At 34.5% G+C, this 12727-nt stretch overlaps 1 protein-coding gene across 2 annotated transcripts; it reads right to left on the bottom strand.

Moving 5' to 3' along the window:
- Positions 1–1947: 1947 nt before the first annotated feature.
- On the bottom strand, positions 1948–11714 carry LOC114389364 (protein NRDE2 homolog). 2 transcript variants are annotated; one of them, XM_028350022.1, is made up of 10 exons: positions 11101–11714; positions 9517–10294; positions 8238–8865; positions 7908–8079; positions 7227–7578; positions 6353–6463; positions 4921–5272; positions 3583–3808; positions 2480–2701; positions 1948–2270 (listed from the first exon to the last, which is right to left on the bottom strand). In XM_028350022.1, the coding sequence occupies exons 1-10, from the start codon at positions 11634–11636 to the stop codon at positions 2126–2128; spliced, it is 3522 nt and encodes a 1173-aa protein (XP_028205823.1). In that variant the 5' UTR covers positions 11637–11714; the 3' UTR covers positions 1948–2125. The 2 variants fall into 2 exon arrangements, with proteins under 2 accessions (XP_028205823.1, XP_028205824.1); XM_028350023.1 differs by having other exon boundaries at positions 8238–8862.
- Between the last annotated feature and the right edge of the window lie 1013 nt (positions 11715–12727).

The following is a 12727-nucleotide window of genomic DNA, read 5'->3' as shown; positions in this document are numbered from 1 at the left end:
TTTAATTATGCAAGTCTTTCCCATAGCTTCAAATGTATCCAGATGTGCGAGTTGCATCCCTGTTATTAAACCTTAAAACATAAATGAATAAACTAAATACCCAATGCTTATGTTTAGCACCATAGAGTTGACTTCAAGCGGAATTTATGGCTTAACATTTGCTTACAAAGCATTCACTGGCAATAATCAAACACTACTTATTTTTGTATGTTATTTAATCTTATCGTACGATTTAAAACCCATGAATGTGAGATCCCATAATCAGAACCCACCCGTTATGCAGAATATGGCTTAATTGAACAAAGATTTTGTCAGAATTTTCAACAGAAAATATTTGTCATAAGGTGTAAAATGTGATGCGAGTTAAAATAATAAAACTTTTCCTACCAAAATGATGAAAGGATCAGAGGACTAAGTCAGAAATAGAGAGATCAAGGAATTGAAAAAAGAGGTCAAATTATATGTCACATCGTATTACGAGAATACTACGGTTTTGTTAGCTGTTTTTGCAAGTCAACAGCAAGATTACATTAAACTATTTACTTTATCTGATAATTTTATGCCAATCTCATGGTATTGAAAACAAGGTGGTCATGTTCTCCCTCTCTCAGAGAAATTCTTTTGTAGTCATGTATGTTATATATCTAACTCATTTTAACCATACTTGATAAGTGTTAGTATATTTAATTTTTAAATAAATTTACTAACATACCTAATTTTTTTAGAAAAAAAATATATTAAAATTACATCTTAAGTGTATTTTAAGAAAGCCAAAGTTATAATTTGTTAAATATTTTTCTAAAAACAATATATTAGCAAACTCTACAAGAATTTATTAACACATGCACTTTCTCTTAAAAGAGGTTTTTTTTAGCAAGTTATAATCTTGATGAATTTTAAGAAATTGAAGTTATAACTTGATAAAATACTTCTTTGTAAAAAAAATAAGTATATATTAGTAATTTCGTTTTCTGAAAATAAAAAGCATATTTCTAACACCAAATATAATCAATAATGTTGTATAAGTTTAATGTTGAATGAAATAATTAATTATTATTGACAATGTCTATCTTAGACTTTTTTTTTTCCTCCCTTATCAGTTTATTTTAAAATGTTATTGTTAATTTTTAATTCTTGTCCCCAACAAGGAGTTTTACACGTGTCATCTTTAGTTGTATGATGAAGATATAATTGAACTTATTACTCTTCATATCCAGGAGACTACATTCTTCCACATAAAGCACCTTCCACCTGATCATATTGGTAGATTTAAGAAATAAATGCATAAAATAATTGTTTTTTTTTTGCTGAAGACATAAAATAGATAATAGTCTGTGTATTGAAAATTATTCAGTTTATTTTAGTTTTAGTTCTTTTTTTTTTAATTCCTTGTCACTGGCCATTCAATCATTTTGTAATCATTGTATTAACGAAAAATTAAAGAAACTGTTGCCTAACCCTAAGAATACGTGACTTGCATTATATGTGCATGTACAAAAATTGATTTATTATTTATTTATAATAATCTTTGAATGAATACATTACGCTGTCATATTAACACTTTAGTAGCATTATTTTTGTCATGCCAACATTTTCTATCTCCCTTTCAAATTTCAATCAAACAAATTTCTTTTCATATCATCACATCACACTCTATTTGAAAACAATCTCATTCCAGCCTTAAACCATCTATCATGAATTATGACATGATGCACTAATGTAAGCATATGTGCGTGTAGTGTTGCCTTCTTTTATTCAGTGTTACTACTATTGGTCACCAACTTCGTATTTTTTACTGATGTACAATTTGAAGGAAGTCTAAGCCAACCCTAACACTTGCTAGTACCTCCTACTATTCAGTATCCTTCTCTCAATTTCTATTGAATAAATTTCATTCTTGTAAAAGCGAGTCTCTTATAAATTTTAATTAATTTGCAGTAATCATACTAATCGAAAAGATGAGTGATAAAATTTCTATATCAAGAATCTTTTTTCTCACAAAGGGTATATGGAAGCACAATATACATCATGTAACTATCTTACATACAAGTCCAATACTATGAGTACTGCATCATGGACCTGTCTTACATACAGTCGGATTCTAGCAGTAGTGGGAGGGCGAATGTCACGACTGTTGCAAAAGGATCTCATAAATGTCAGTTCTCAAATTCAGTTCCTTATCACGCATGACTTCCTGTAGATCAGATAGCTCTTTTGCAGTAAGGACAGAGTTCAGCTTGAGAAAGCCATCCAACCATAGCCTTTTTGACCTGGTATGCGTAAGATTAGTAATGATCATAATGATGATAATAATAATAATAATAATATAATAACAATAGGTGAGGGAACATTTTTGTGAGAATTAGAACTAGAAATCAAAGCCCCATCACATCCATAAATAAATTGTTTTCAGCCTCGACTGTGGCAAAATCAATTTACTAAGGAAATATCATTCAGTTATTTAAAACATAGGTCTCACCAGGGGCAGGAATGGATAGCCCGGAAGAAAGCACGTCGAGCTGCAGAAGGATCATGTGCAATTTCCATCTCAAACATAATGTAGCAACGCCACAGCAAAACTGAGCTGCAAAGCCTGTCGTTACCCAATGCCTTTTCGAACAATCCACGGATTCTGTGGTGTGAACCACCTTTAAACATTTCGTATGACAACGCAAAAAGCCAGAGAACTACAGATGGTTTCCTGCAAAATTATTGCCAAGTTTATATTAGAGAAAATTTGCATAAACCAACTAGAACATTTGAAATTACCATACATGTCCTTGTGCAGAAACAAAAAACACGTGAAACTGTAATAGTAATAAAAGGGAAATATGCATCCTTAAATAAGAGGATATAAAATACAATATTTATTTCATAAAAGAAGAGATTTGTATATCCGTAGAACAAAGAAAATATTACTGCCATTAAAAGAGAAGGAGAAACAGATGACTTAGAACCTAAAACAAGGGGAGAGGGGAAGAAAAGCTGTAACAGATAGGGGTCAATTAATTTCAGAAACAGAACTTCTTATTTATGAAGCTACGACATTTCATTTCTCTTCTTGATGTGCAAAACCTTCTAGAGTTTTCACTCCACTTGCACTTTTTGCAACATCACGGTAATGCTAAGGAAAAAACAAAAAATTATTATTGAACCTTATTTCTCATTTTCATCAAATGTTGGGAAGAGATAGCAGACTGCCTTAGAAGGGGTTCCACTTCCTTTGGGATCAAAACAAAATATGACAGAAAAAAAGCTTCACTAGTTCACTTTATTTTTCCCATCAAGATCCTAGAATAGTTCTTGAAGCAGATGTCATTTTATTATAATTTCGAAACATACATCACACTAGTAACTTTAAACTTGAATTCACTTGTAGGATAAAAGTTACAGATTTTCATCAATGGTCTACATATTCCCTGAGAAATGAGAATCAACTTGTTCTTGTTGACCCTGGTAAGAAACCATTTTAAAATCTTTCAAGTTTAAACTCTTCCATTATTATTTTGTCTTGAAATTTCTGTGTAATCAAACCATGACATTCTTTGACAAAATCAGAAGCTATATGGACAAGGAACGTACTTGTAACTACAGTCATCTAGAATCCGCCGCAATTTATTAGATGTAGTGTAATAATGGCCAACCTCCACCACATCTTTTAGAAGTTCAGGACTAAAGGGATATATCTGGAGGCCATGCAAGATGGACTCCCAAACTTTCATCAGACTTGATTGTCTCTGATGTCTTTGAAGCATCTTTATATAATAATTAAACAAAAATTCAAGCTGATAACCTTGACTTCTTCTTTCTGCAGGTTTGCAAGCATTAGATAGACATCATAAGTACCAAATATGCAGCAACAAAGACTGGTGACAGTACAAACTGCTTCTACAGGAAACAATATCAGAGCATTTCAGTACATGGTATTGTACTTCCTGTGAGTTTGAGCCAATGGAAATTTTATTTATTATATACCATGTTTCAATTGCAATCATGTTAAATTTCTTTCCATCAAAGAACAAAGATACAAAAAACATGCATTGTAAATCTATCCATGTGTCTATAGGTTAACTGAAATAACATGACATTTAGGAGAAATAGGCATGCAACAGTGCATCAAGATACAACAAATATCAATTCCTAGCAGCATCCCTATGGTAGGTGAGCTAACTTATTCCAATTGAAATCATAATTAATGAGATCAATACAAGTTCAAAAACCATGTATACTTCATAACAGTAAAGATTAAATTCCATCAACCACAGATTTATAAACCTGGCTCTTCATAAAACTCAATATACTGAATTTAGCCTATTATTCATTTGTCACTAAAAAGTTCCTTACAATCCTGCCCTACCAAAATAAATACAAGGGGAGAGAGTGAGCAACCTAAATTTTTCTTACATAAGCTTTACAAGAAACAGTATATTCATGATGAAGACTTGGAAGTTTTGGATGCCCGAATAGTAAAATTACAGTTCTCACCAGTTGTCAACAAATGAAAAAGAAGACTGTTGAGGGGAAGATTTGGTAATGTTAAGAAAAAGGCTTAAATATTTTTTTAGTCCTAACAATTTAGTGCTTTTTACTTTTAGTCCTTGAAAAATTATTTTTTTGTTTTTAGTCCTTGCAAATTATATTTGTTTTGTTTTTCGTCCTTATGACGCTTTAGATAACGCTTTTTCCACTGTTCAAAGCACAATCTAAAGTCCTTTAAGGACTAATAACAAAACAAACATAATTTACAAGGACTAGAAACAAAAAATAAAAATTGCAAAAAGCAAAAAAGTGCTAAATTGAAAGGACCAAAAATGTATTTAAACCTAAGAAAAATTATACCTACTTGAACTTTAAAATAAAATCACACTTATCTTAAAGGTCTCATGTTTTCTAAAAGATCAATTACTGAAGAGACATAACCTGGAAGCACCATTGAAAAAGCTTGATTCAAAACTTCAATGCCCGCATCCCATCCAGTGGTTAGCTCCTCAAACAATGCAGCAGAACATATTAGAGCTACAGACTGGTCATTTATTATACCACGAACCCAAGATGACCATACTGTTCTCAGTTTTTCTTTAAATCCTTGATGTGCTCTAAGCAGTAGCAAACTTGATGCTTGACTTTTAAATGGGTTGTACTTTGTACCACTTCCTAAGCATGATAATATATGTATTGCACGAGATGAAGATTCACGATCATTAGCAGAGTTATTTGCAAGCTCCACCTCAGCATACCAGAAATATAGAAGAGGAGCATTGGACTGTAGTTCCTACTCCATTAAGGTGGAAGAATGCAATTATGAAAAAGGATAAAACCTCAGGCAAAATTGTGACATAAATGGTATTAAATTTATTTAATTTAAAATAAAGGGCCAGTTAGTTTGTGCTTCTTTTATAGTTTAATTATAACATTTTTTATAAAAACAAATGTATGACAACTAAGTTTAAACACACACACGCACAAATAGTTGTGTTAGTACTTTTCTCAAAAGCTAAAATTAATTTCTTCTTAAAAAACTAAAAAAAAAAACTATCGTATAATCACATTTTTGTTTAAGATCAAACAAACTAACACAAAATCTTAGGGACAACTACACACACATGTAAGTACATATAAGAATGCCAGTCCTACAAATTTTTATGCACACATGAATGTGCCTGTAAATATATGCACAGCATGCTAACTATTTAACTGTTATGTGAAGGTTAGCATCCTCCATATCTTTAATTGGACAATTTACCAACTTTTGTCTCATTTTAGTTCAAACTTCAAAGGAGGGGAAGGGGACCACTTGTTTGGTTAGTAAGGGGAGGGAAGGAAAAATTAGTAAATTACTATTACGCTGTTACAATAGATGAATAAAACCATTAAACATGAGTATTTAAAGTTCAAGTTTTTTCCATCCCCTCCAAATCCCCCTCTCTCTTTTCCCCTCCAACCAAACACAATGTCAAAAGCAATCATCCATACTTCATGCATATTTTTTTCCTTAAAAAAATGTTAATAAAGAGATAAAAATCAAAAAGGAGAAGGAGGTCAGGGAATCCTAAAATAAAATAACAAAACAGAAAACAATCAACAGAAAAAGATAAATTCAATAGAACAAAGTTGCCCAATGCATCAATATTTGTTAGAGATATCCTATTAAACAGGTCATATGCTTAAAACATACATGCAGAATGCCTAATCTTATATCACAAATCAAGTGTTGTGCCACACAAACCTCCTTAAAAGTACAAATTGTGCTCCAACCAAAGGGTAGCATGTGCTTCAAATTGTCACGCAAAAGAGGTAGCAAAAAAAAATCTCCAAAAATAGAAAGACATTGAAGCAGGAAATCAATACATACCACAGGAAGCTCTTCTACAGATAACAATGCCATGTCAAACACTTTTCTTGCGTGATCAATGTTACCATAAGTAGCCTCTCTTCGTGCATATACACCGCATAGCAACAAATCCTACAATAACCAAAAAACAAAAAGAAATATTATGACAAAGAATAAAGAGTAAGATAAATCATAAATAGCATCATGTGCAAATGTTACTCCAACGAAAAATAGTTGTTCAATCATTTCCTAATAAATGAGAGAATAGCAGCAAGCTACCATCTAGTTCTAGCTCTAGCCTTCTAGATACCTCAGCTGTATTTTGAGCTCATGCATAAAAATTGTCCCCATTGGCACCTTGTTCTCTTCTAATTTTTAAAACCTGTACAGCTTCACTATGTTTGCTCTCCATATATACTTATTAGGGGTATCCAATAAGATTATAATTATCTTTTGTCCTACAAGGATTTCTATCCAGTAACTATTATGAAATCCTATCTCGTAAAATCATCCCAACAAACCATAATTATTCCATTTGGCCCTCTCTTATCACTCTTTGAGAACCTTTGTAACATTTTAATCATCTGAACAGAAATAAATCATATATTGATAAGCTTTATGGGGAAAATCATTTTCAATTAAAATTTCAGAAATTTCAGTTAAAACTTGCAAAAAAAATATTTTGGTTACAGAAACATTGAAAGGTGAAATCATTATGTTTTCATCTGTAACTTTTATCTGCTTCCAGTTTGATAGTAAATCTAATAAACTAAGATATCAATTTAGATATATCACAATATTTGATTAGTTATAGTTGTAGATAACTAAAGATTTGTTAAAAACATTTATTTATGTTACAGAAAGGAGAAAGAGAGAGCGCAAGGAAAATGAATACCTGTCGATCACTTTTTAGAAGAGATTTTGCTAAAGATCGACATGGTGTAATCATACCATTAGAAGAATTCATTTTTGTAACATAAAGCTCTTCAGAAATAAGAACAGCTTCTTCCAACATATAATTACGTGGGAAAACAGTTAAACAAAGTAAGACAGCATTCCGTATAAATTTCATAATATCAGCATTCCTCGAGAGACTGCCTGATATGAATTCAAAACTGAAACCAGCAAGACTGTTCTGTCGTTTAGTCAAAACTTCATGGATGCATTTCAACTTCTCCAACATAGAATCTGGCAAATCCTCCAAACTAAGGATATTGTCAGCCCATGTTGGGCTGTTTGAGCAAAACCTACAAAAGAAAGAAGAGACAAAACAAATGGCATTAATCCACATAGCACAAATAAGTAATAGCCACAAACCACCACAGAAGGACAGACCCATTAAAAGCATTTGTAACTCTAGCAACACACGTGATCATCACATGCATATCCATCAGGTATGAAAAGTAAAATAATCATGTTAATCGACTATTTTGAAACCTTTATGGCACATTGGACTCCTAGCCAATTATTATACTAGAGCACATAGTAATCCTTTCAAGCTTTTGAAAACTGATTCCCTCTACTAGTACGATATCAAATGGTGTGCACAGAAGGGTATATACATCAGAAAACTCACAATTGAGACATCTTTCCACCATAGAAGTCTATGAATTGGGACAACAAAGATAGTCGAGCCTCTGTTGTGCTCAGGGAGAACAAGTATTCATTCACATCTTCATACAATACAACTCTCAAGAGTTGTTCATCCTCATCTGTTTTGTCTGCTTCGTTAGCAGGAGAGGTTGTACCTATTCATGGTTAATCAGCACACTTGTATAAGCAGCTTGTTTGTAATGAATAATTGCATTTCAAAGCAATAAAGCAAATTCAAGAAAAGCCTATTACACACACACACAATACATTCAGAGAGAAGTATAGTAGTTAATGAAAGGAGAGAAAATCCTACCTGATTTCCCACGAACAGGCATCCACTGATCACAATCTCTAGAAGACTCTTCTTTTGACCATTTGATCCAAGTCAAAGTGTCATTAACTTCACCACCATCCCCATCATTCATATCAATTCCTAGCATCTTCAGCAAATCTTCAGTATCAACTTCTGGCTCAACTTCTGTGTATTCCTCTTCATCTTGAATATCCTCCATAACCACGTCATTCATGGTTTCATGTTCAACATTGGCAATACCCTCATTATCTTTAGACCATGGTTCTGACCAACCAGTCCAACCACCACCTTCATTTTCACGTGAGAGCTCCTCATTCATAACCCGTTGCCTAGTTTCCTCCTCTTTCTCCAACCATGTGGACCAACCAAGAGCCCCTTCTTCCCCAACTCTAGCACCACCACTGTTCCAAAAATGCTCAAACAGTCTGTGTTTACTCTGCTCAGTGAGCAGCAAAGGAGGACAAAATAAACTAAACTCTATTTCAGCCTGAAATAAAGCAGTGGCCAATTCTCTATAACCAGTCTGCCACTCAAATCTGCAGAGACTAAGAAATATATCCACAAGACCAAGTTCTAACTGAACAAATACAGGATCTGGTGAAGAAGGATTGGCAGCTTGAAGAACCTGCTAAAAACAATTTTTTCTTCATTTTTTTGAACTACTACGGGAACTTCCAAAGTATTCACATGACATATGAAATTCATAAGTGAAAAAAGTCATGTAAATGATTTGAAGTTGTTAAGTTCTAACATATATCAACTTTGGGACCTCTGATGTATAAAGTAACTAATTTATACACCTCCAAAGTACAAACAAAAATGGAAATTTAACTTTTTTGTTCATACAGTGCATAGATAAAAATGAAATACATAAGATTTAACTATCAGCCAATTAATTCCCTTGCCTTCCAACCACTTTAAGAGTGTGTTTGGTAGAGGGGGGGAAGGAGAGAAATAGAGAAGAAATAGGGTGGGTCCCACACCTTCAACACTCTACTTTAGTTCAAATATCTCTCCTCTATTTCCATCATCTCAACCAAACACACTCTAAGAGGGAAGAACAAAATTAAAGAAAAGTGGTTGCTCAGCAAACAGGATCCCTCCCTCAGTTTTCTCTCTCCCTATTTATATTATTGTGCAACTAAAAAGGGGATCAGATTATTCCCTTTATAGAAAATAACATCACATGTGCAAACAAGAAAATACATTAAAAATAGATGAACAATATTGACTTTTGCAGACAGAATAAAAAAGTGGATAAAGCATAAAAATTGAGAACCTGCCTAGAGTGCTTGCTGCATGAAGCAGATAGAGCTTCAATTGCATGTGCATACATCTTCCTAACCTCTGAAACCTTAAATCTGGAGAAATTTCTCTGAACAATGTGCAAGAATTCTCTCCATAACTTATAACTTCCAGAGTGTTGCAAAAGTATCTTCTCCCATCTTGCAATTAGCACATCTGAGCTGTCTCTCATTTGATAAGCTTTCAAAAGACAAAGCAATATCTCTTCATTGTCTGGATTAAGCTCAACTGCCTTCTCCAGAATGCTAATCTTCTTTGCAAGAGTTTGCAAGCGAGCACCTTTCTGTCGTTGCATCCCTGCAACCTTATCTTGGAACTCTGCAAAAGCTAACCAAACTTTTTCATCATGGGGGTGTTCCCTAGTTAGTTTGTTGAACTCCCTAGTTTTGTTTAACATTTCATCTTCCCATGATTCTTCAAGTGATGCTGAAGTTTTGGAGACTGAATCACTGTCAACAGCTCCACGAGATGCCCCAGTATCTGATTCTGATAAAGGTATAAACTCATCTTGCATAGTGACAGGAGACAATTTTGGAGCAACAAGATGAATACGCTTAAAGCTCTTATGTCGTTCCAAAGCCATGTATTTTCCAGACCAGTAACGACCAGCACACTTCATTTTAGCATCCAATGCATCAACATCACCATCTCTTTCCAATAGTGAACCACTTCGATTCCACCAATACAAACCTCGAACATGTAGCCCAGACAGTTTCAAGGGATTGTAAGGCTTGTATCGGGCAATATCCATTCTGCATAGTATTAATAAAGAATTGTCATTCATCACAAATGTAACAAAATAATAATAATCAGGAACCCAAATTCGGTATGTAAAGGGAGGGAGGCAGGGACAACCTATGAATAAGAAGTCAAAGCTCAACAGGAACTAAATTACGTTTTTGGCCCAAGTCACTTTAATCCTTAAATTTCTGAAATCTAAGAGAACAACAATGAAATTGATTGCCTACCTCATTTCTTTCTGTACTCCAACAATTTATTTCACTTTCTGGCTACATTACTAACTCAGAACCTCTATCCAAACTCCCTTGTTAGTCCCCATTGAGATACCACCAAACCGGCTAAATACAATGAAAGCATCAATTCTTAAGAGATGCATATAAATGAATACATACCAATTACCAATTGCCAAGCCACTAGTGTCCAACAACAACTGATACAGGAGCTACATATTATTAAGCATTAAAATCAGTCTGTCTCTAAAGTAAGCAAAACCAAATACTCATCAAATCCTAAACCCTACACCCTAAACCCCAAACCAGTTTGTCTCTATAGTCAACAAAACAAAAAATATTCATTCCCAGTCATTGTGCATCATGCAGATAAAAATTTCACATACAACACTTCATTTCGATTCTAATTCCCAATAAACTCATCAAGAGCGCTAACAGGACCAAAGTTTGCACCACCATTCAGCACACTCACCAACAAAAACATTAACCATTCACAATCCTAACATAATCACTCGCATCGCAAAATTGAAGAGTAACCACTAAATCATTAAATTCAATTTCATTTCAAAGTATTCCATCCAAAACACCTGTAGATGCATCCGAACGCGAGATTATCGCGATCTCCGTGAGAATCAATGTAATAATCCTTGGCAACTTTGGCCTCCGAATCCACCCAAGCTCGAACGCGCGACTTCCTCGAACCGAAAGCGTTGAATCCACCTCTCTCCGCAGACGAATCGCGCTTCCGCTTCTTCCTCTTCTTTCTCTTCTTCCTCTCTCTATCTCTTCCGCCTCCGTCGGATTCGGAAGATTCCAGAATCTCGTACCGAGAAGAAGGGACGGGATTCGCCTGTGCGCGATTTTCGTCCTCGTCGTTGTCGTCTTGTAGCGGTGACTGCATCGTTTCGCGGTTGAGTTGCGAGGCGACGACGTCGTTTATGACGGAGATGTCGGTGGTGAAGCTGGTGTTGCTGAGCCATTGAGGAGTGGAGGAAGTGGTGGTGGTTTGGAGAGAGGAAGAGGCTGTGAGTGGGAACAGAGGGAATAGGGAAGGTTTTGCTTCGTCGGAGGATGGCGCCGCCGCCGCCGAGTTTTCCGCCGGAGACGGTGGTTTTTGCTCCATTTTGGAAAACTGAACGGCCGAGAGACTTGAGGAAATTGATAGTGCCCGTAAACGGGAAAGTAAGCTGTGTTACTGGAAATAGGCTAATGGGCCTTGGTCTAGTTTGCGGTGTAGTACAATTTTGTTCCGGCTGATGCTAGGTGCACCCAGCATTATTGCTGGTGCACCCAGCATTTATTAAAATGCCAAAACTACCCCTGCACTTTCTTCGCATTTGTACTAGGTGTGCATGAGGGTGGTCCGTAAATCGTACAGATCAAGTTGATCCGTAAAAGGCTTACAGATCAAGTTGATTCGTAAACCTTTTACGGATCAACTTAAAAAGACTTATGGATCAAGAGTATTTTAGTCTTTTCTCCTTAAGTGTTGGATGCAGCAGCAATAATGCTAGGTGCACCTAGCATCAGGCTTTTGTTCCGACTGTTGCTAGTTCTAAGTCCTGAGTCCTAAATCGAGAGATAACATAACAAAATTTGTAGTCCTAAGTCCTAACCAAAGGTGTGTCATACAGCTTATTAGCCTATACTCCAGGCTTAATATACTGAGACAGGAAATAAAAGAAAATGTTCTCTGTGATTACAGCGAAAAGGGAAACACTATTATTACGTTCAAAGGAAAAGAAATGAAGTTCCCCCAAACAAAAGTGGTACATGACCATCATGGATTAATTATTTTATTTAATAGAGATGGTTAGATAGATAAGTTTCAAAATCAACGGGGAAGATTAGTTGCATTTATCCTGGTATAGACGGTGGAGATTAATCTGCTAGGGAATTGTTTTTTCACTCTATTATTTTAGTTACACTACCTTTTTTTTTCCATCATTCCTATAAAGTTAATTCCTAGCAGGTATTAAAAAAATTTAAAATTAAATTTCCAAAAAAATGGGATAAAAAAACATTTCTCTTTGAACTATATACTTGTAAATTTTAGTCTTGAGCTTAGTCCAAACAATATTGTAGATAAATGACTAAATATTAGCAGTACTCTCTCTAACATACTCTATTATAAATTAAATGAAGAGTTCCAACAAAATTTATAATTTCCAATAAATTTTAAATTAATAGGAAAAAGGTTAAAAAATACGTGGT

This window comes from Glycine soja, chromosome 16 (genome assembly GCF_004193775.1).
Source record: "Glycine soja cultivar W05 chromosome 16, ASM419377v2, whole genome shotgun sequence".
NCBI classification, from domain to species: domain Eukaryota; kingdom Viridiplantae; phylum Streptophyta; class Magnoliopsida; order Fabales; family Fabaceae; genus Glycine; species Glycine soja.
Note: the sequence above shows the minus strand (reverse complement) of the source record. Positions and strands in the feature narration are given on the sequence as shown.